Below are 22,576 nucleotides of genomic sequence, written 5' to 3' on the forward strand. Positions count from 1 at the left end.
GATGCTGCCAACATTATTGCAATGAACTCACTTAAGTATCCAGTGTCCTATCTGACAACCAGCCAAACTAATCTGCTGAGACCTGCTTGGTCAGTCCATCTCGTATTGTGAGAGTTGTGAGTAGTCCCCAGAGTCGAGGAGGAGGGAGGATGCCTGCAGGGAGTCGGAGCTCAAGAGATTTGGAGGCCGGGTGGGGTTTCCAGATGAGAGGAGCCTGCGATGTTACCCTTGCAATTACAATTCATAGTCAGGTTCTATGGACATTAGTAGACCCGATTCACATTTTTCAAGTCCTTCTTGCAGGTTCTTTAACAGCAGGAATGCAGTGACATTGGAAGGATAAAGTGATTCCATTATTTTAATATTTTTGACCAAGTGTCTGAATCAGGCCCATAACATCTCATCCCTTCAATTGAAGTTGCCTGGTGTGCAAAATATGTGACTCAGATAATCATTTGAACCATGGAATTGCTATTAAGCAAATGTTCAGCTCTCCATTCTGTATGTTAATTACAGATACATTGCACAACTGCAATTATTTGTTTTAGATGCATACAGCAAAGTGCCCCATCTTAGAATTCCTTGGCTGCATTACACTGATGTCTTGGCCAGTGCATTTATTTAATTAAATATTGAAGAATTTATCATTTTATTTGCTGTGCATAAGTTCACTGCGATTCTCCTATTTAGTCTTCAGAAATATGAAAAAAATTGAACTTGAAACTTGACTTGAACTTGATAATTTTGGTTGAGAACTCTATTCTGGAACTTAGAACATGACAGCATAATACAGGCCTTTGGCCCACGATATTGTGTCAACCTATATAAACCTACTCCATAAATGAAACCTCATAACCCTCTATTTTTCTTTCATCCTTGTGCCTGTCTAAGAATCTTTTGAATGTACCTGTTGTAGCAGCCACCAGCATCACCCCTGGCAATGTATTCCATGCACCCCACTACGATCTGTGTAAAAAAAAAACACATCTCCCCTAAACTTTTCTCCCCTCAGTTTGTACAGATGTCCTCTGTTATTTACTACTCTCACTCCTGAATAAATGTGTCCATATGCCTCCCATAATCTTGAAGATAATTAAGTCACCTCTCATCCTCCTTTGCCCCAAAATATTTCCCATTACCTGGAAAATATTCTATTACCTTTTTTTTTAAACAAGGGGACCACATTTTCTATTTTCTAATCCTCCAATAGCTCACCTGTGGCCAGGGAAGATGTAAAAATAATTTCTATTGCCTCAGGAATCTCTTCCCTCACTTCCTGTATTAACCTGGGGTATCTCTCCTCCAGTCCTAGGAATTTATAAATCCTAATATTTTTAAGAATATTCAGCACCTCCTGAGGTTGTGTGGAGGCATAAAGATTCATTCTTTATGTCAGCCTTGGTCATTTGTGGTCATTTTTGTGGTCTTTTTACACATGTTACAAACTCCACCACTTCCTTCTGAGGAAGGAGTTGTAAGCTGAATTAGATTGCTGTCCTTTCAGTTTTTGATTACAAACACAGTTACAATTTTGAATTTGCTCCTTAGTCACCTGCAATCCCACATAGAACATGTCACTCGGGAGGCTGGAAAGAGCTGTCAAGCTTGTCTCCAGGGCCGATGCATCACAAGAAGAGTTCTGCAGTCCAGATCATACCCAATTGAAGGCAATTAAAAACCAGTGGAAAAATAGGAAAAAAAATTCAAAGTAATCAGGCAAAATACCAAATACCACTTTCCCTGTCACTGTTCTCGTGAAACAAGTGCAGGTGAGAAATTATCACTATATGATCTGTTTCTTACCATGATTAGGATGTGGTTTGTGGTAAATCACAAAAATCTGTAGTCACCATGGTTGAAGTAAAAACACAAAATGCTGGAGAAGTTCAGCAGTTCAAACAGTGTCAAGTCAAATCGCGTTTATTTGTCATTCATACCATAGCCATTGCAGAGTAGAGTGAAAAATGAGATAGCGTTTCTTCGGACTGTGGAGAAATTATGTCAGAAACTTTTTTATAAATAACATATCACTTATAAATATCATATTACATATGCTAGCCCTGTGTTCATGGAGTTCAGAAGCCTCACAGCTTGGAGGAAAAAAAACTCTTTCGCAATCTGGTCATGAGGACCGAACGCTTTGGTACCTCTTTCCGGATGGCAGGAGGGAGAATAGATTGCAGGAGGGAGTGTGTGGAATCCTTCACAATTTTTATGGCTTTCCGCAAACAACAGCCGTTACAAATGTCCATCATCGCAGGAAGAGAGACCCCAATAATTCCCTCAGCAGCCTTTATTATCCGCTGCAGGGTCTTACGTTCTGTGATGCTGCAGTACCCGAACTAGGTGGTAATGCAGTTACATAGGATGCACTCAATGCATCCACTGTACAATGTAGTGAGGTGGAAGCTGGACTGTCTCACCCTCCACAGGAAGTAAAGGCATTATTGGGCCTTATTGGCAATGGGTCTGGTGTTGGGGGACCAGGAGAGATTCTCCACCAAGTGTCTTTTATGTAGCAAAGGTAAAGATATATAACCGATGTTTCAGGCTTGAGCTCTGGCAGGCAGCCGAACAAAAATAGTAGGAGGGGAGGGGAATGGCAAAGGCAGGAGATGATGGGTGAATGAAGGAGGGAGGGATAGCTGAGTGGGCAAAAGGAGGAAGGGAGGGGAGAATTGGAAAGACAGGAATGGGGGAGGGGAAAGAAAAGGTGAACAGGTTTAGTAGAAAGCAGTAAAGTCAATGTTAATCCCATCTGGCTAGAGAGTGCCCAGACGGAAAATAATTTGTTATTCCTCCAATCTGCAGGTGGTCAGGGTAAGATAGTACACAAGGCCATGAACAGACATATGAGTCTGGGAGTGTGACTTGAAATTGAAAAGGTTGGCTACTGGGAGGTTGCTGTGCTTGTGGATGGAGAGGAAATGCTCAGCGAAGTGATCTCCCAATCTGCAACTAGTCTCTCGATGTAGAGAATGCCACAAAGAGAGCACCGGATGCAGTAAATAAGTCCTGTAGGATATACTTGAAAGGCCTGTTTGGGGCCCTGGGCCTTGGTGAGGTACGAGGTATGGGCACAAGTATGGCACCTTCTGCGGCCAAAGGGGAAGGTGCCAAGGGGGCGATGGATGGGGAGGGATGAGTGCACGAGGGAATCACGGAGGGAGCAGTCCCTGCGGAAGGCCAAGAGGGGAGGAGAAGGAAAAATGTGTTTGGTGGTGGGATCCTGTAATAAATGCTGGAAATTCTGGCAGATAATGAGTTGGATGCAGAGGCTGGTGGGTTTGTCAGAATGAAGACTTTAGTTCCTGTTCTTTCTTTCTTTCTGATTCTTATTTGTTATTTTCTAGTGGAAAGTATTAAAAAATCTTTACAGTTTCAGTAACAAATTGTTTGGAATTGGGAACCGATATCTACTTGAATCTCTACTGATAGTAAAGTTTGGCAGGGCCAGGAGCTAAGTAAAAGGAGGAATTGTTCTTTCTTCTGCCGAGCCTCTGGTACATGTAAATTAGATCAAGAGAGGAGTGGAGTGGGTATCAAATATGCAGTCCACTCTGCCTCTGCCACCCTTCCTCTTTCCACTTCCCTGTCTCTCCCAACTCCCAAACCATCCTTAAATTCTTTTTATATCTGAGGTTTCTTCTTCTTTTTCTTCTTCTTTGGCTTGGCTTCGCGGACGAAGATTTATGGAGGGGCAATGTCCACGTTAGCTGCAGGCTCGTTTGTGACTAACAAGTCCGATGCGGGACAGGCAGGCACGGTTGCAGCGGTTGCAAGGGAAAATTGGTTGGTTGGGGTTGGGTGTTGGGTTTTTCCTCCTTTGTCTTTTGTCAGTGAGGTGGGCTCTGCGGTCTTCTTCAAAGGAGGTTGCTGCCCGCCGAACTGTGAGGCGCCAAGATGCACGGTTGGAGGCGATATCAGCCCACTGGCGGTGGTCAATGTGGCAGGCACCAAGAGATTTCTTTAAGCAGTCCTTGTACCTCTTCTTTGGTGCACCTCTGTCTCGGTGGCCAGTGGAGAGCTCGCCATATAACACGATCTTGGGAAGGTGATGGTCCTCCATAACTACCTACTCTGCAACAAGCCGGCTATCTTGAATCCAACTATAAAGCAATTGGCATGAATAATGGGATGAATTTGTTAGATCTCATGAACTTTTCTAAGAGGTTCCATCTTCTCTCACTGCTTCATTTCAGGTTCAATTACACATTCAGCTCATGAACACAAAATATCCTTTGGCACATTTTCTCATCACTGCAGAGGCTGCCAGCATTGAATTAGAATCCAAAATTCCATCAGAAATTGAATCACAATATTAGAACAGTTCTCAGGTTTGAGTTAATGTAACTCTTCAATATAAATTGAAGTTTAATTAAGTTTCATAATATAAAGTGAGCCATGCCAAACTTGGAGCAATGTTCTAATTATGCAGAAGTAGAAAACGTTCTATTCGTTCTTTGCTACAATCAAAAAATGGGAAGTATTGAGCTGATTGCTTCAAACATCTTCTGAGTAAAAATAACCAACTTACCACAGATACTGAAAGATGAAATAAAAGCAGAAAATGCAGCTAATATCTGTGGAGATAAAGGAAATGAGAGATGATGTTTAAGTCAAAGTTCTGCTCATTTGTTTCCCATTTTTCAGATTCCTTTATGATTTTGCCATTTCCATGTGGTGTGGTAGATCAGCTGAAAACCAAATGTGCAGCTTTTGATGGAAATGCCACTGCTGGTGGGGTAGAGAGAGAATGACTCCCTTTCTGTTATTTTCTATGTAACTCTGATCCCAAAGGCCAAGTTCTGTGTACATTATCCTCATTGCTGATTCACAAAGGTTTTCGTTTAGAGATTACTGCTCTTCATTTTAATCATTTATTATTGATATAAGTATAACCCAACGAAACAGTGATCTCCAGTCCTTGGTCCAAAACACGCAGCCGTAATGCACACCTATAGACAAACGATACATGTGCAGGACAAGTCTTCATGTGCACACATCAAATAAATAAATATTGTGTCATAAATATGAGCGTCTCGGATGGTTAGTGTGAGCAGTTCTTTTGGTGGTTCAGCATTCTCACTGCCCGTGGGAAGAAGCTGTTCCTCAGCCTGGTGGTGCTGGCTCTAATATTCCTGTATCTCTTTCCCGATTTGAACAGCTGAACGATGCTGTGTGCGGGGTGGAAGGGGTCCTGAATGATTTTATGCAGCCTCTTGAGACAATGATCCTGGGGATCCATGGGGAGAGGGAGGCTCCAGTGATCCTCTCTGCTAATCTTAGGTCCTGTGGATTGACCTCCGATCCATTTCCCTGCAGCTACCATACCAGACTGTGATGCAGCTGGCCAGGGTATAGTGGATTTAAATGGAAGAAGGATGGAATGAAATACTTAGGAATAATGATAGATAATAATTTACAGAATTTATGTAAGCTTAATTATACTCCTGATTAGAAAAAAAAAAGATTTATGAAAATGGAAAAATCTGCCAATTACATTAATAGGATGGGTAAATTGCATACAAATGAAGGTAATATCAAGACTATGGTATCTTTTCCAATCTTTGCCTACTACATGAATTAAAAAAAATTCTTTAAATTATTACATAATTGTATAAGACTATTCCTATGGAATAACAAAGTACCAAGAATTACACTGGAAAAGTTAACATGGGACTATAAACTGGGAGGACTTAGACTCCCAGATTTGAAGAAGTTTATCTATCAGCACAAGTAAGATTTCTATCATCTTTCCATGAAGAAAACAGTCCCCCTTCGTGAACTCGAATGGAACTGAATTCAATAAATGAGGAGACATGAAGGACTTGTATACAAGTGGAATGTCGAGTCAATCCAAAAATACTACAATTAGAATATGGCAAGAAATAAATTAATGTTTCAAAAAAAAAAAAAAGCAGGTACAATCATTAAGGATATCATTATGTAATCTGGGTAACAAAATAATAAATTCATGGAATAATAAAGGAATAAGATTGTTACAGGACCAGATGACCCCAAAACCCAGCAGCAAGTTCACCAAGACAAATGGTTACTTAAACGAAAGTCATTTTTTAAATTTTCTTTAAACATAAACACAGGATCAAACTTTAACTTATTACTATTAACTTTAACTTAACCCCCTTCTAATTCTAAACGCACGTGTATGTTACGTATGTATAAGTTCAGAAAAGTTCTTTGATTTATTTCTTCTCATTCCTCCAAGTTCACCGGTATCATGCAATTCTTATAATGTGCACAGAATTTAACATTTATGAATTTTCACCATGCTCTGGTACTTAAATGGTTACCACTCGAGAAGGTTCTTGTTGGTTTCGAATGAGATTCCGTTACTCGTTGGACACACACAAACAGATTCCTTCAGATCTGTCACTTCAGTGACTTGCCAAAGAAATTGCCCCATCAGGATTTTCCAAATGATAACAACTTCTTCTGCAGGTCACCACAAAATTCCTTTTGTTTCCTTTATTTCCAGTGAAACACTCCAGCCAGCCATTTCCTCTTGTATGGACCACAAGGGGAGCTTTCAACAGGCTGAACTCTGAACTCATGACCTGTCTTCAAAATAGGGTTTCAAAAAGCTGCCATCTTACCATGACTGCAGAAACAAGCTCCCTCCCCTCCCTCTCGCTCCCTCCCCTCCCTCCCCTCCCTCCCCTCCCTCCCCTCCCCTCCCTCTCGCCCCCTCCCCTCCTCTCGCCCCCTCCCTCTCGCCCCCTCCCCTCCCTCTCGCCCCCTCCCCTCCCTCTCGCCCCCTCCCCTCCCTCTCGCCCCCTCCCCTCCCACTCGCCCCCTCCCCTCCCACTCGCCCCCTCCCCTCCCTCTCGCCCCCTCCCCTCCCTCTCGCCCCCTCCCCTCCCTCTCGCCCCCTCCCCTCCCTCTCGCCCCCTCCCCTCCCTCTCGCCCCCTCCCCTCCCTCTCGCCCCCTCCCCTCCCTCTCGCCCCCTCCCCTCCCTCTCGCCCCCTCCCCTCCCTCTCGCCCCCTCCCCTCCCTCTCTCGCCCCCTCCCCTCCCTCTCGCCCCCTCCCCTCCCTCTCGCCCCCTCCCCTCCCTCTCGCCCCCTCCCCTCCCTCTCGCCCCCTCCCCTCCCTCTCGCCCCCTCCCCTCCCTCTCGCCCCCTCCCCTCCCTCTCGCCCCCTCCCCTCCCTCTCGCCCCCTCCCCTCCCTCTCGCCCCCTCCCCTCCCTCTCGCCCCCTCCCCTCCCTCTCGCCCCCTCCCCTCCCTCTCGCTCCCTCCCCCCTCCCTCCCTCCCGCTCCCTCCCCCCTCCCTCCCTCCCGCTCCCTCCCCCCTCCCTCCCTCCCGCTCCCTCCCCCCTCCCTCTCGCTCCCTCCCCCCTCCCTCTCGCTCCCTCCCCCCTCCCTCCCCCCTCCCCCCTCCCTCTCGCTCCCTCCCCCCTCCCTCTCGCTCCCTCCCCCCTCCCTCTCGCTCCCTCCCCCCTCCCTCTCGCTCCCTCCCCCCTCCCTCTCGCTCCCTCCCCCCTCCCTCTCGCTCCCTCCCCCCCCTCCCTCTCGCTCCCTCCCCCCCCTCCCTCCCCCCTCCCTCCCCCCTCCCTCCCCCCTCCCTCCCCCTCCCTCCCCCTCCCTCCCCCTCCCACCCCCTCCCTCCCCCTCCCCCTCGCTCCCCCTCCCCCCTCCCTCCCTCTCCCCCCTCCCTCCCTCTCGCTCCCTCCCCCTCCCTCCCTCTCGCTCCCTCCCCCCTCCCTCCCTCTCGCTCCCTCCCCCCTCCCTCCCTCTCGCTCCCTCCCCCCTCCCTCCCTCTCGCTCCCTCCCCCTCCCTCCCTCTCGCTCCCTCCCCCCTCCCTCCCTCTCGCTCCCTCCCCCCTCCCTCCCTCTCGCTCCCTCCCCCCTCCCTCCCTCTCGCTCCCTCCCCCCTCCCTCCCTCTCGCTCCCTCCCCCCTCCCTCCCTCTCGCTCCCTCCCCCCTCCCTCCCTCTCGCTCCCTCCCCCCTCCCTCCCTCTCGCTCCCTCCCCCCTCCCTCCCTCTCGCTCCCTCCCCCCCTCCCTCCCTCTCGCTCCCTCCCCCCTCCCTCCCTCTCGCTCCCTCCCCCCTCCCTCCCTCTCGCTCCCTCCCCCCTCCCTCCCTCTCGCTCCCTCCCCCCTCCCTCCCTCTCGCTCCCTCCCCCCTCCCTCCCTCTCGCTCCCTCCCCCCTCCCTCCCTCTCGCTCCCTCCCCCCTCCCTCCCTCTCGCTCCCTCCCCCCCTCCCTCCCTCTCGCTCCCTCCCCCCTCCCTCCCTCTCGCTCCCTCCCCCCTCCCTCCCTCTCGCTCCCTCCCCCCTCCCTCCCTCTCGCTCCCTCCCCCCTCCCTCCCTCTCGCTCCCTCCCCCCTCCCTCCCTCTCGCTCCCTCCCCCCTCCCTCCCTCTCGCTCCCTCCCCCCTCCCTCCCTCTCGCTCCCTCCCCCCTCCCTCCCTCTCGCTCCCTCCCCCCTCCCTCCCTCTCGCTCCCTCCCCCCTCCCTCCCTCTCGCTCCCTCCCCCCCTCCCTCCCTCTCGCTCCCTCCCCCCTCCCTCCCTCTCGCTCCCTCCCCCCTCCCTCCCTCTCGCTCCCTCCCCCCTCCCTCCCTCTCGCTCCCTCCCCCCCTCCCTCCTCTCGCTCCCTCCCCCCTCCCTCCCTCTCGCTCCCTCCCTCTCGCTCCTCCCCCTCCCTCCCTCTCGCTCCCTCCCCCCTCCCTCCCTCTCGCTCCCTCCCCCTCCCTCCCTCTCGCTCCCTCCCCCCTCCCTCCCTCTCGCTCCCTCCCCCCTCCCTCCCTCTCGCTCCCTCCCCCCTCCCTCCCTCTCGCTCCCTCCCCCCCTCCCTCCCTCTCGCTCCTCCCCCCTCCCTCCCTCTCGCTCCCTCCCCCCTCCCTCCCTCTCGCTCCCTCCCCCTCCCTCCTCTCGCTCCCTCCCCCCTCCCTCCCTCTCGCTCCCTCCCCCCTCCCTCCCGCTCCCTCCCTCCCCCTCCCTCTCGCTCCCTCCCTCCCCCCTCCCTCTCGCTCCCTCCCCCCTCCCTCTCGCTCCCTCCCCCCTCCCTCTCGCTCCCTCCCCCCTCCCTCTCGCTCCCTCCCCCCTCCTCTCGCTCCCTCCCCCCTCCCTCTCGCTCCCTCCCCCCTCCCTCTCGCTCCCTTCCCCCCTCCCTCTCGCTCCCTCCCCCCTCCCTCTCGCTCCCTCCCCCCTCCCTCTCGCTCCCTTCCCCCCTCCCTCTCGCTCCCTTCCCCCTCCCTCTCGCTCCTCCCCCTCCCTCTCGCTCCCTCCCCCTCCCTCTCGCTCCCTCCCCCCTCCCTCTCGCTCCCTCCCCCCTCCCTCTCGCTCCCTCCCCCCCCTCCCTCTCGCTCCCTCCCCTCTCTCTCTGAAAGCCTGTTTGGTCACTTCTCTCTCTGGTGTCAAACCTCATTACCTTCTTAAAACAGCAAACCGTAACCAGACAGATTGCAGAACTGTCCAAATTCTGATTCCTTAATCTGTTGCTTTCAAAACAATAATCCATTAAATTCTTCAAAGTTTTTGCAAAGGCACTTGGAGCCTGGACTCTCTGGCTTGATCAAAGTTCTGTCATTTTAAATGAGATCTGTTTTGTGAAGTTTTTGTATTTGTTTGTGACATACACTAACCCAAAAATCTCTCCTTCAAAAACATATCTATATACAATATAAAATATGATATTGTTGCAGGCACACAGCACGGTATTGCAAACCGCCACCATCATTTTACAGACTTACCTGACACATTGGGGGCTAGCAGTGCTGGGTGCCAAAGTACAGTGAGTGGATCAGATGAAGCCCCTGCCTAAAGGAGTGGGGTACTAATGGCTCATAGCTTTAACCTGCTGTTCCTGTGGACCAACAGCTGTTCACTAACAAGCTCATTAACAGGCATAGTAGCTGCTACAATATAATCTTTCTCAATTTGTTGATGATTGCTATAGGGAAGGATCTCTTATGTCTTTTGAACAACTAAGAAATAAGTATGGATAACTATTCTATCCATATTCTTCTGCTTTCTCCAGTTATAATTCTTAAGAGAAAGGTGGAGACTAAACTTGGCTCCACTGAAATTAGTAAGATGGAATGAACCAATTTGGCTGGGAACACATCTAAATGTATATCTAAAATGTACTTTGCTCTTCAAAGTGCAAGTGAAAATCCAGCTTTACGGAGATCAAGAGAGAGATGGGAGTCAGATTTAGGAGTTGTAATAATGGAAAAATGCTGATCTGATTGGTGGCATCAATTATAAATGCAAGATATGGATTAATACAATATAATTTCATGCACCAATTATATCTCACACCACAGAAATTGCATAAATCAAAATCAGAAATTTTGGAGATGTGCTTTTCATGTGTAATAGAAATAGGAATATTTTTACATGCTGGAAAGAATACTACTGAAATACTAACAAGGATAATAGGGGTGGCTTTCAAGGATGACCCAGAGCTTTATCTTTTGGGCAATCTTCTTGAAATATGTAACAGACTAACTAAATTCCAAATTTCATTTGTTAAAATAGCTTTAGCTGTGGCTAAGAAATGTATTGCAATTACTTGGAAATCATCATTTGTTAAAATAGCTTTAGCTGTGGCTAAGAAATGTATTGCAATTACTTGGAAATCAGACTCCCCTCTATAGATAATTTGAAGGAGGGCACATATGAGCAGTTGTATACCTATGGAAAAAAAATCATGTATAATGTAAAGAACAAATCTGACATATTTATAAAAACATGGCAACCATAGGGGCCCAAATGCAAATTAAAAAAAGGTGCTATTAGTATAAAAATATGTGATCTCCCCAATGAAGATATTCTTTTCTAACTCAACTGTAAGCCTGATGGTGTATGGTTTTATGCTGTGGGGGGCGGGGTGGTGGTTGTTAGGGGTTGTTTTGTTTTGCAAGAATAAGTTTTAGATATATATCAAAATTTTCCATTGTTAAGATATATAAAAATATATATATATATATATATATATATGGAAAAAAACAAAAATAAAATATTCATAAAGAAAAGAAGTGCAGTCTCTGTGGTGGCTTCCTGACAAGTGAGGAGATGTTGTGTGTTTATGATAGGTCAGTAGTTAAGTGAGCTCCAAGGAACATGGTGCTCTCCACTACCGAGTTATTGGTGTGTAGTGGAGGGTGGTTGTTCCTGGTCCTCCTGAAGTCCATGATCATCTCCTTCACCTTGTCCACGTTGAGACTCAGATTGTTACTCTCGTATATCACGAGATTTTCCACCTCTTCTCTGTAGTGCAATTCATCATTGTTATTGATGAGGCCGACTACTGTTGGGTCATCTGAAAACTTGATTACACTGTTGGAGCTGGATCTGGCGAAGCAGTCGAGGGTCAATAGTGTGAACAAGAGCAGGCTGAGCAAAGCTTTGTGCACCAGTGCATTATGGTGCTGACATTCTATGGTCTTTCCAGACAGTCTATGGTCTTTCCATTAGAAAGTCCAGAATCCAGTTACAGAGAGGGGTGTTCTCAAGAGAGAGAGAGAGATCAAAAAAAAGATTCACAAACATTTGTCTGAGGCAGAAAATTGTATATGGAAACTACGGACCATAAAATTGAACGCTTATATTTCACTGTTGGAGATCCTGCTGAGCAAAAACATTGTTCTGTCTTGAAAATAGAAATTCCATGGCATTCTTTGAAGATGGGAAAAGAGTTTTCCCAATATATCTGCCTCCACACCACTCTATTAGAACATTAAACTAAAACAGTGGAAATAATTAATTGATACTGAAGAACAACTAATTGGCTGTAAAACTTTGAGGCATGAGAGGTCAATCTAACTGAAAGTTTTGTTCTTGTTTCCTTGCTTGAAAAGAGTTCTGTGCTAGGGAATAAAGATAAAAGGATAACTATTGACATATAAAATGAAACAAGGAAGTCTGCAGAGAAGGGCTCAGGGCCAAAAACAGTGCCCTACGTAATGTTTGAGACAAAGACATTTTTTTTCCTTTATTTGCCCCTGTGCTCTACAGTTTTCAATTTGAAATCAAACAATTCCCATGTAATTAAAGTGCACATTAAGAAGAAAGAGTGTTCTGGTGAGCTCAGAATTCACAAAGGGGCTGGTATTGCAAGGATTCCACTGTTGAAGACAAAAGAATTCTCACCATAATGAAGAAAAATCTCCAAACATATGTCTGACAGATCTGAAACACTCTTCAGGAGGACCGTGTGGATATGTCAATGACTACAGTCCATAGAAGATTTTATGAAAAGTAATATAGAGGAAACCCTGCAAGATGCAAGCCTCAGAAATGATGGCCAGATTACAGTTTGCCAAGAAGTATTTAAAAGAACCTGCAGAACTCTAGGAAAAGGTTTTATGGACAGATGAAACCAAAATTAACCTGTATCAGAGTGATAACAAGAGCAAAGTATGGAGGTGTAAAGAAACTACCCAAGATCCAAAGCAGACCAACTTTGTCATGGTTTGCATCTTGCAGTGTAGCTTCTGTATTTCTTTTCATAAAGTCTTCTGTGAACAGTATCCACGTTTGGCTCGTGAAGCGTGTTGGACAAATGTTTGGGAATTTATGATGAAAATTCTTCTGTCATCAGGAGTGGAGCTCTTCCTTGGAATGACAGTCCCTTTGTGATTCCTGAGCTCACCAGCACAGTCTTTCTTCTTAATGATGTTCCAAACAGTTGATTTTGGATTTTGGGTGATGTCTTTTATTGTTTAATTTTTGGTTTTCAGCCTCATAATGGCTTCTCTGACTTTCATTGCCACAACTCTGTTCCTCATGTTGAAAAATGGCAACAACAGATTCCAAAGGTGATCAAAAGTGTAGAAGCAAGCCAGGCTCTCTTATACCTACAGTAATGCAATTAAACATACCTGAGTATTCACAAAAACCTGTGAAGCCAAATGTCCCAAATATTATGGTGCCCCGAAATGAGGGGACGATGTATAAAAATTGCTGTAATTTCTACATGATCAGACCAAAATGTATACAAATAAACTTAAGTAAAATATGGAATCTGCATGTAATTACATGTGAATTGTTTGATTACAAATTTAAAACTGTTGAGCGCAGAGGCAAATATAGGAAAAAAAAGTTTATTTGTCCCAAACATGATGGAGGGCATTGTATCTCTATAGCCCCTTTCACACTTGCAAGTGGTCCCTGGAATTAACAGCCAATCGGCCTTTGAAGTGTGTAGTGTGAAATGAAAATCTCAATGCTGTACTAGTGAGATGACATCATCTAGTACAATCCCCAGTGCCTGCACACCCTGGTGTTGCAATCAGGCAAGTGGATTCTGGGATAGAAATTACCTAAGTTTTTGCATGAGTGCAGGAATGTGAAGGAAGAAAAGATTAAAATAAAGGTATAAATTTTGCTGTGGGAAAGTTGCAGCAGAAGAGAGAGAGATAGAAAATAAATAGCAATAGCGGACAATTTTTAAACAGCATGGGAAAGTTGGTAGCACTGTAGCACACAATTTATAAAGACCATGGGAAAAAGCAATGGTGGGCCTGACTTACCAGAATGCCCTGCAGCAGAGAAATCTCTCCATGAGTGGTCCGTGCATGCAACCATGCATACAGCCCTTTATCTGCCACATGGCCCGCTGGGAGGGCAGGTCCACCATTGCTTTTTCCCATATTATTTATAAATTGTACGTGATAGCACTACAAACTTTCGCACGCTGTTTAAAAATTGTCCGCTATTGCTATTTTATTGCTAGCACTTTCCCACAATCCCTTATAAAGATTTGTTTAGGTTAGCACAACAATAGGGGCTGAAGAGTTCATACTGAGCTGTACACAAAGCTTAATTGTGTTATTAATTAATTTTGTTCAAATTTAAGATCATAATATATTGATCAGGATTTAGGGCAAGTCCACCATCGCTCGATGTGTCATGACATCACCAGAAGGTAGAACAGTCCTAACCCCGGGGATGAATCCTTGCAAGTGTGAACACATGCAGTGTCTGAGCTAAGAGTGGTCAAAATGCCATTCCTATCCTGGGAGACTGAACAGCCAATTTATTGAGATGTAAGTGTAAAAGGACCTGCTGAGTTTCTCCAGCACTTTCGTGTGTCAACTATTGACGTGTGTTTTCTCCATGCTACTATCAGAGAATTCTGAGTCCTTAAGCATGCAGACATGAACGTAAAGTCCCAGAATTTCTGAAAGTTTCTTTACTTTATCATTCTGATTATTTTCTGAAGTTCTAACTCCCTACAGTTTCCCAGCGGTTACTGTAAAATGAACCTGTGTCAGGTTGGACCTGCTACAACTCTAGTGACTCCAGAGTATAACTCTGGGGAAGTTAGAGGTGAATTTTAGATCATGCATTTTTAAATATTTCTTTAAGTTGAAATCACTTAAGAACAAGCAAATATGTTGAGTTATTTTTTTATGTATGTTTGTAAATATGTGGAAGTAGAATGAAGAATTTTGAATGGCATCTAATTGTGAATGTTTTGCTTTTTGTATTTTGGGGTTAGCAAAACTGAGCAGTGAGTTAGGCTTTCCATTTATAATCAGAAGTCCTTACACTGCTCAACTCAAAGCTACCATTGGAAGGTTGTCGACAGGTAAAGGTCGACATAGCAAGTGGGAAAGCAATGACTATCAGCAGTGTGGTGAGATTATAGCCTTCTAAGAAATTCTGTTTGTTCCAAGGGTGTGATAAAGTCCTGTTATTGTCATATAATAGTACAAAAAACATGAAATACTTCAACTTATGCTGTGGAGGCAAACAAAGAATCACCATTAGATATGAAAGAGAAGAAAGAGAGAGAGGTCCCTCAGAGACACTGACTGTTCGTGGATTCACCCCCCAGCATTTCTACAGCCTCACGAACCCCTGTTCAATCCATTGGCAATCTCATCTCCAATTCCAAACCTCCAATAGAACCAAGAAGCTTTCAGCACCCAAGGCCCTTTGGGAGCCCTTCTTGACCTCAGCACCCTCTCAATACCCATAGAATGACTGCAACTTCCACAGCTCTCATCTCTGCTTTATGATAGAATGTAGTACAATAATTTTGAGCTTTATGTGCCACTCCTGGGAAAACAGAGTGCAACTTTGCAGTATGCCAACAATGAAACTTAAAGGGTATGCATGAGCATATTGTTTCATTTGCCTTTCTGAGAATTCAAGGCTCTGTGAATTATTTGCTGCTGGCTCTCATGGAGCTTATTGCCACAATCAGGAGGATTGCAGAATGAGGAGTCCAACCTCAGCGGCAGGCCGGGCACTCATAGAATGGGACTAACTTCACACCGATAATCACGGCAGCCATACACATGAGATGTACGTTCTTGCAATTTTCTTCACTTCCATGGCCACTTTTTACGCTGCAATATTGCAATCACCAGGGAGAGTGTTTGCCAAGGCAACAAACACTGCATCTGTGATCTGCGTAGACAGGTGCAGCTGGAACAATTGCAACGCATTTTTTTTTCAAGTGTTGAATTTTCCTAATTTAGCATTTATTTAGAGTTAGAAGATGAGCAGAGCTGATTGGTTATTTTCAAAAAGAAACGTACTCTATATTACCACACCAAATAATTTAGCCTTCCAATGTTAGGCAGGAAGTAGAGCTTCATTCACAATGGAACAACCTATATAATCTTAACTGCAGAACAGCAACAATTCCAAATGACATTGAATTTCAAATAGTAGGAGTTAATAATATTGTTTGATAAAATATTGTAAGGGTCTCTCATGAAAAACGCAAAAATCAATGTGCCAGAGGAGCTCAGCAGGTCGAAAAGGATTGATGAAGGGATCCTATCCAAAATGGTGCCATTTTTCTCCTACTGATGCTGTTCAACCCTAGTGGGACAATACTAAAATTATTGGGCCACTTACCTGACCAGTTTACGGGGAAAGTGGATCTTCTGTCATAGCAGCAGCCATTTGTTATTCGAGCTCTGGGATGTCATGCACCACAGATTCTTGCATTAATCTAGCCTTGCCTGTGCCTTCTGAACCACTGAAAATGATTGATGCATTAGATATTGGTTAACAAAATGAAGTCAGGGTGACATTGCATATCCTTTGTCCTTTTGGCAGCAATTCTAATCCTATCTTTACAATTGACTTTCTTACAGACTTCTTTTTACAATCCAGCAATAGAAAGGACATTGGAGAGATCATCCAGGTAAGATTCAAATGAAAATCCTATTTAGTTCTTCTCTGAATGATAGCATAAAATCTAATATGTTATGCTGTGGCTTTATAAGGCATTGATCCATTTTCACTTGAAATATTGTGATCAATTTTGGTCCCCATATTGAAAAAAGAATATGCTGGGGCATTGGGGAGGATCCAGATGAGGTTTACGATAATGATCCCGGGGATGAGATGATTAATGTATGAGTAATGTTTGATGGCTTTGAGCCTGTATTTAATGGAGTTTGGAAGGGTGAGACTGATCTCATTGAAACATACTGAATGTTGAAAGGGCTAGATTGAGTGGATGTGGAGATGTTTCCAGTCTAGGGTCTGAGGGCACAGCCTCAGAATGAAATTAAGTCCCTTTAGAACAAAGATGAGAAGTCATTTCTTTAGCCAGAGGGTGGTGAATCTGAGGAATTTGCTGCTATAGACAACCCTAAAGGCCAAATCATTGGGTAGATTTAAAGCGGATCTTGATTAGTAAGGGTGTCCAAGTTATGGGGAGAATGGAAGAAAATGAGGTTGAAAAGAAGAATACATGAGCCACGATTTGAATGGCAGAGCAGACTCAACAAGCCAAATGGCCTCATTCTGCTCCTGCGGTCTAATTGTCTTGTAGTGAAAGTCACTGAGCAGGTTTCCAGTGGCAGTTGATCCAGAAACAAGTTTAAATTTAATCAAATAAATCTGTAATAATAAAACAAAAAGATTGTAATAATCCAGTGGATTCAGCAAATATCCTATCTTGTGATTTCAGTCCCACCAAAATAGCTGATTTAAAAGTTCTCTGAAATAGCCTTGTTAGTGAATTTCACAATTTCTGAGTTAACTAAAAACTATTTCTGATTAATTTTTGAGCATAATTCAGGACAATCAGACAAAGGAGTAGAATAAGACCATCATTTCTCTGCCATTTGAATCATGGCTGATAGGTTTTCAACAGCATCTAATTCATTGAATAAAGGCCCTTGTATAATATGGCAGACATTAGGAATATTGCAAAAGAATGAGCATAGTTTTAGTTACGTTTCTTGCTTTCCTCCAATCCCTTAAGGTACCTGCTGTGACATGTCTTTGCCAAAGGGTATTTGGTTTGTTCTCATGTTCTGTTCTAATCTGGCTTTGAATACAACAGTATCAGAGGCTGGTGTTCTGGTATCTCCAGTAGTGGTTTGAAATCCTCCTTTAGCACACCTAGATTCTCACTTAATAACTATTTAATCACTCATTTCGTGAAAAGCAACACATTATCCTTAACAAATATGTCAGTTTTCGGTCTATTTAATTAGACCCACTCCTTCCACTCTTTGCTGTTTCCTGCTTTTCTTCCCAGTTCTTATCAGCTTGACCTCACACTTCTTTTAGCAGGTGTGGGGTTGCGTGGTCAATGAACTCTGAAATGGGAAAGTCACTGAGCAGGTTTCCAGTGGCAGTTGAATTGCACTAAATTCTCACCTATGCCACTCAAGCCCAAGGGAAAGAAAGAAATAATTATGATGTGCCCATACTTTCTCATTCTGTTCAAACTTTATTTCACAAAATCAGAATAAGGAGTTGTTATTTTTGCCATGTAACTCACTCAGGTATTCTTTTATGTGAGCAATAACTTATTATTTTTGAATTTTAAGAGAAGGTACTATTCTGTGATTGGTGAAAAATAGAACAAGTTGCTTTATGCAGCTGGTTAGGAGTGTTTGTTGATACTTGGTTACTGCAGTGGGGATAATAAATGTTCCAGTGTTAACATAGATTCATTTAAATGCTTAAAAGGAAATGGAACCGATGTATATTCAGATGTGTGCTGCCTTCTACAGCAGCTGTCATTAAAATTATTGGATTTGTACTTGGGTTTCTTGGTAATCTGGCTCACAGGCATCAGTGGACAACTTGGCAAACAAGGCACTGCATGAATTGAAAATATTTGCTTTAAACTACCAGCACATTGCCAGATCTATTTATTTCTCAAATGGCGATGTTCACGAATTTTCACACAAGTCGCTGATTTCCACAGTTAACTCTGTGAGTTTGTGGTGCAAATGAAAGTTAATGGCAAGTGTAACCATTAATTGCTGTATTAAGTTTGTCATCTGTTGTAAACATTCTGTTGCTAAAAATATTTCAAAAGTGAGTGATGTAACACTGAGAGAAAGGTGAACTTCAGTGGACATTACGATAGAAGAAAGATAACTTGGACAGTGTTTCAATCAATCTGATTCAATCTATTGTTCAGTGGCACAAATTCTGCAAGTGACTACAGAAAGAGGCGGAAGTCTGAGCCTTCAGTGAACCATCAAAGAGCACAGAGTGATCATACTATGCAGAAGAACAGTGTTGATCTCCATGGAATACCCAGGAGGTCTTTAATCAATTCATCACCATCTTCGCCATCAAAAGTTAAAGGTAAGGAAGACTGCTGTCTAAAGAAAACTTCAGATGCAGTGATTCAAGTTCTCTTGTGTTAGCAATAACAGAATGCAGGGAGAGACATGATGTCTTTGCTGAGTGAAATGTTTCTTTTTACTACAAAAAGGAGAAATAATGTAAATATAACAAGGGATTGAATAAAAACCTTATTTCTCAGTCCCTTGCTGAGTTATACCTGGTTGATCCTGATTCTGTTTGCCTCTTTAGAATTGTGAGAAAACACAGGAAGTCCATCTGGCCCCTCAAGCCCATCTTAATTCTCAGCCAATAATCTTACTTCCCCTACTCTTTCCCAAAACCACTGCAATTACTTTTTTTCAGGTAGCTGTCTAATTCTCTTTCAGTAACCTTCAGTCCTTCTATTTACATCAGCCTGAACAGGCAGTGATTTCCAATAGTGGCTCATCAGTATTTGTGCCAATTCTAATAGATTTGCAATTGTGTTACAGTCCTTCTCTCTCTCTCAAACCTAGGTTTTCATATGCTTGAAATAGCAACCTAGCTTTGAGAACTAAGAGAAGTTAAGATTTCATTGGGGCAGCAAGAATTCATAAATTGAATTCTTGTTACCAAACTGCTTGTGGATTATATAATTTTCTGATAGTTAATATTAATCCTAAAATTTTAATTGAAATAATGAAGCTGAGACATTTATGTGGCTGTATTTACTTTTGTTTGGAAAGATATCTCTGCCTTAAATCTAATATAGAACAAAATAACTGTCAGCTAAAACAATAATTTTTCCTCTGCCTTTCTGGAGAAATGGTTGGAATCTCTGTCTTGGTATTAAGTTGAAAGCATGCAACTTGTCTAACAATCCATTTGTGGTTGAGATATCCCAAGAAATAATCATTTGTTTATAACTTGAGTTGGCCAGGTTTTTGCAATGAACATTCTGGCATTTGGTTATATTTATCAAATGATGCACGTTATGAACTAAGACATTAGATATTGGGAGTGCTTCTACTCAGGATGATAGCCTGAGCTCAGCAATTTTCAGTGGTGTTACAGTAAGTCCCCAGATGATTTGTGTTTAACAGTATAATTCAATACATTTTAGATTTATTGAAGTTTCTTTGTGGGAATCTAAATTTGTTCATATTGCAAAAAATCCAAACATTCAAGTAGAAATATTGGAAGAAACATACGTTTATGGACTGCAGGCTTTTCTTATAAATATTACATGTGTAGTGTTGGTGAACTCTAGAGGTTTGCCTCTTGTTGAAATGCTTTTTAGTTTCTTTCATTAAACTTTCAATTGTCTTTTTTATGAAGAGCAAAATTATGAGACCATCTGATTACAATATAATGTCCATATGTCAGGACTAATAAAACAATGAAACAATTGATTTTAAAGAGCTAAAGCAATTAAGAAAACAAACCTGGGTGAAAATGTTAATAATGCTGCAGCTACACAAGCACATTTCATCAGAATAATTACACTTCTGATAAATTTATGCCTCCTGAAATACTCTTTACCATCGGTTTCAAACTGACAGGTCATGGATAGTTCAATAAAAATTAAACAGCCACTAGAGGGCACAAGTCCCTCAGCCCATCACCAGCCAAACTTTGCATTCATAAAATAATTTGTGCTGCTTTATCATACAGATTCCAAACACAAAAATCTTGTTAACAATTGAGTGAACTCGACACATTTGTAATTTGAGATAACCAAACAAATTATTTGCCGTTTTGTAAATTTTGTAGTTCATGGCTACAAAACAATGTGTAAAAATTTAGCCTATGTTACACATCCCTATCTCATCCTGAATGCATAGGGACATTGGGTTGAAAGGGATTGGGGGGGGGGGGGGGTGTTGTTGTAATGAACACCTTTATAAATTGTAGGCTTCCAACTTTGATACGTTAACAAAAGGGAAAATGTAGAGCTGGAGATCAATGTTGCTTAAAAAAATGGAACAAACTTAGTATGTGCAGCGACTGACTCCTAATGAGATTTTATTATTTTAGCTTTAATAGAGAAGACAATAGAAATGATATGACAATATCTTTCTGCCTGTATTTCACAGACACAGCTATGTATATTAAGTAGTAATTATGTTCATGCTCTCTTCTTGCTTCTTTGCTTTTCTTACTGATTTTCTGCTGCTGTAACACTGCCTTGTATGTCTAGTTAATTCTGGAATTGTCTCTCTTTCACCATGCTGCTCTCTGGATCTGAAAGGTGGGGATAATAGCAGATCATGCCCACTTAGCTATGTACTGCAAAACCAGAATTCCTCTCCTGAGTTAGGTTATAGTAGTCACCATAGCCAGCCCTTGGTTATAATCACACCGAGCCCAAAAAGGTCTGTATTATTCAAGAATGGCTGGCACCTGAATCGGCAAAATGCAGAAGCTTGGAGCAGCACCGAAGAAGGTACGTCACCAAAACTGAAGTCTCGCAGCTATGATGATCTGCTGCAGAGTGACTATGATGAGGTTCAGGAGGGACAGACAAAGTCAGAGAGCATGGTGTCATTATTTTGCGAAGAGCAGTCCAAGGGCGAATGTTCTCGAGGTTGGCTGTCGCCGCATGGGACTGTGAGCACAAAGCCCCACCGACCGCGGATTCGCTGTAAGTCAGCTCGTGGCGGCAAAGGGTTCTTGAAGCTCTACAAGAAAATGCACCATATAAATCGCAACGAGTTGATAAATCCAGACGTTATCTGCACGGTGAAGTCCAGGGTGTTACAATACGAACAAGACCAGCACAGAGGCATCTTTTCAGAATGGAAAGAACTTTCCAGTGAGGTTCCAAGAGACATGGTGCCAACTAGAATCTCTGAATTTGAGAAACTTATTAAGTCTAAATCTATGCCCAATCTCGACAAAGCAATTTTATCAGAGGCCTCCTATATCACTTCTAATAAGAGAATCTTTCCGAGGAGGCGGTTATCCATTGAATCTTTACTGGATGAGGAAAATCAAGGCAGGAAACTGTCTACAATGCAGCAGCAGTATTGCATGTCCAAAGCTATGATGCCAATTCATATTAAAGTAACGAATGAAAATCAGCTAAGACTGACTTCACGGTTTGAGAGTGCTGAGATGGATAGTGATCATGAGGCTGTGGTGTCTGACCTCAGTGATTACATGCCAGTTGAAGGCTCCTCTTTTTGCAGTGAGAGTGATTTTGATCATTACTCCTTCACATCTTCAGAAAGCATTTATGGCTCAGGTCACCATCTCCACCAGCATAAGCACCTTCTCAGCTCCTGCAAGGGCAGATGCCCAGCCTCATATACCAGGTTCACCACCATGCTGAAACACGAAAGGGCAAATCAGGAAAAGAAACAGACTTCAAGGAAACCTGAAGCGGACTCCAACCTTTCAAAGCTTGCCTTCCTGGTCAGTCCAGTGCCTTTCAGAAGGAAAAAGGTCCTGCCTGCCCAAAGAAAATCTGAAAAGCCAAAATCCAAATCGGTCTTTGAAGCCCTAGATTCTGCTTTGAAAGATATCTATGATCACATTAAAGCCGAGAAAAGGCGTGGAAGTTTACCTGATAACAGCATATTACACAGACTTATAAATGAACTGCTCCCAGATATCCCGGAGAGGAATTCATCCCTCAAAGTCCTTAGGAAGAAAGTTAGTCCACAGCCTTCTCTGCTGCAAGAAGGGGAGGTCACTGTTCCTTTGTACCATCAGGACATGGACACCAACAACAACCCAGAGAATGATTGTACCTACTACCAAGGTGGCAAACAAATCATAATCTTCACTGTATGTCTGAGAATTGTGTGATCATCCCCATACGTTGCCCATCCATTTCTCATTTATAACATCAAATTAATGACATAAAATGTTATTGTTATGGAATTATAAAATAAGGAGGCATCCAATCCTAATGTTAAAATTAAGATTTGGTCCAGACAAGAACAGAAAATTAACGTGGTAATAAAGTTGTGTGGAATTAGGGGAGAAAAAAAATGAGCTAATTGGTTAAGACCTTTCTGGTGAAAGGTCACCATGACTGCTTTTCATTCCATTTCC

The 22,576-nt window shown here is 43.7% G+C and overlaps 2 protein-coding genes across 31 annotated transcripts in view; both read left to right on the forward strand.

The window, feature by feature from the left end:
- Positions 1-22,576, forward strand: part of LOC138764018 (sorbin and SH3 domain-containing protein 2-like) — a 555,886-nt gene that overhangs the window by 479,785 nt on the left and 53,525 nt on the right. For all 30 annotated transcript variants that reach the window (XM_069939294.1, XM_069939455.1, XM_069939471.1 and 27 more), the window contains 2 exons: positions 16,087-16,136; positions 18,384-18,553. In XM_069939294.1, the coding sequence (XP_069795395.1) occupies positions 16,087-16,136; positions 18,384-18,553 (220 nt within the window). The remainder of the gene's footprint in view (positions 1-16,086; positions 16,137-18,383; positions 18,554-22,576) is intronic.
- Positions 18,643-22,344, forward strand: LOC138753999 (sorbin and SH3 domain-containing protein 2-like). Its single transcript, XM_069917701.1, has 2 exons — positions 18,643-18,655; positions 20,715-22,344. Exons 1-2 carry the CDS (start codon positions 18,643-18,645, stop codon positions 22,325-22,327), a joined length of 1,626 nt encoding a protein of 541 aa, XP_069773802.1. The 3' UTR covers positions 22,328-22,344.

Source organism: Narcine bancroftii, chromosome 1 (genome assembly GCF_036971445.1).
Source record: "Narcine bancroftii isolate sNarBan1 chromosome 1, sNarBan1.hap1, whole genome shotgun sequence".
Classification (NCBI taxonomy): domain Eukaryota; kingdom Metazoa; phylum Chordata; class Chondrichthyes; order Torpediniformes; family Narcinidae; genus Narcine; species Narcine bancroftii.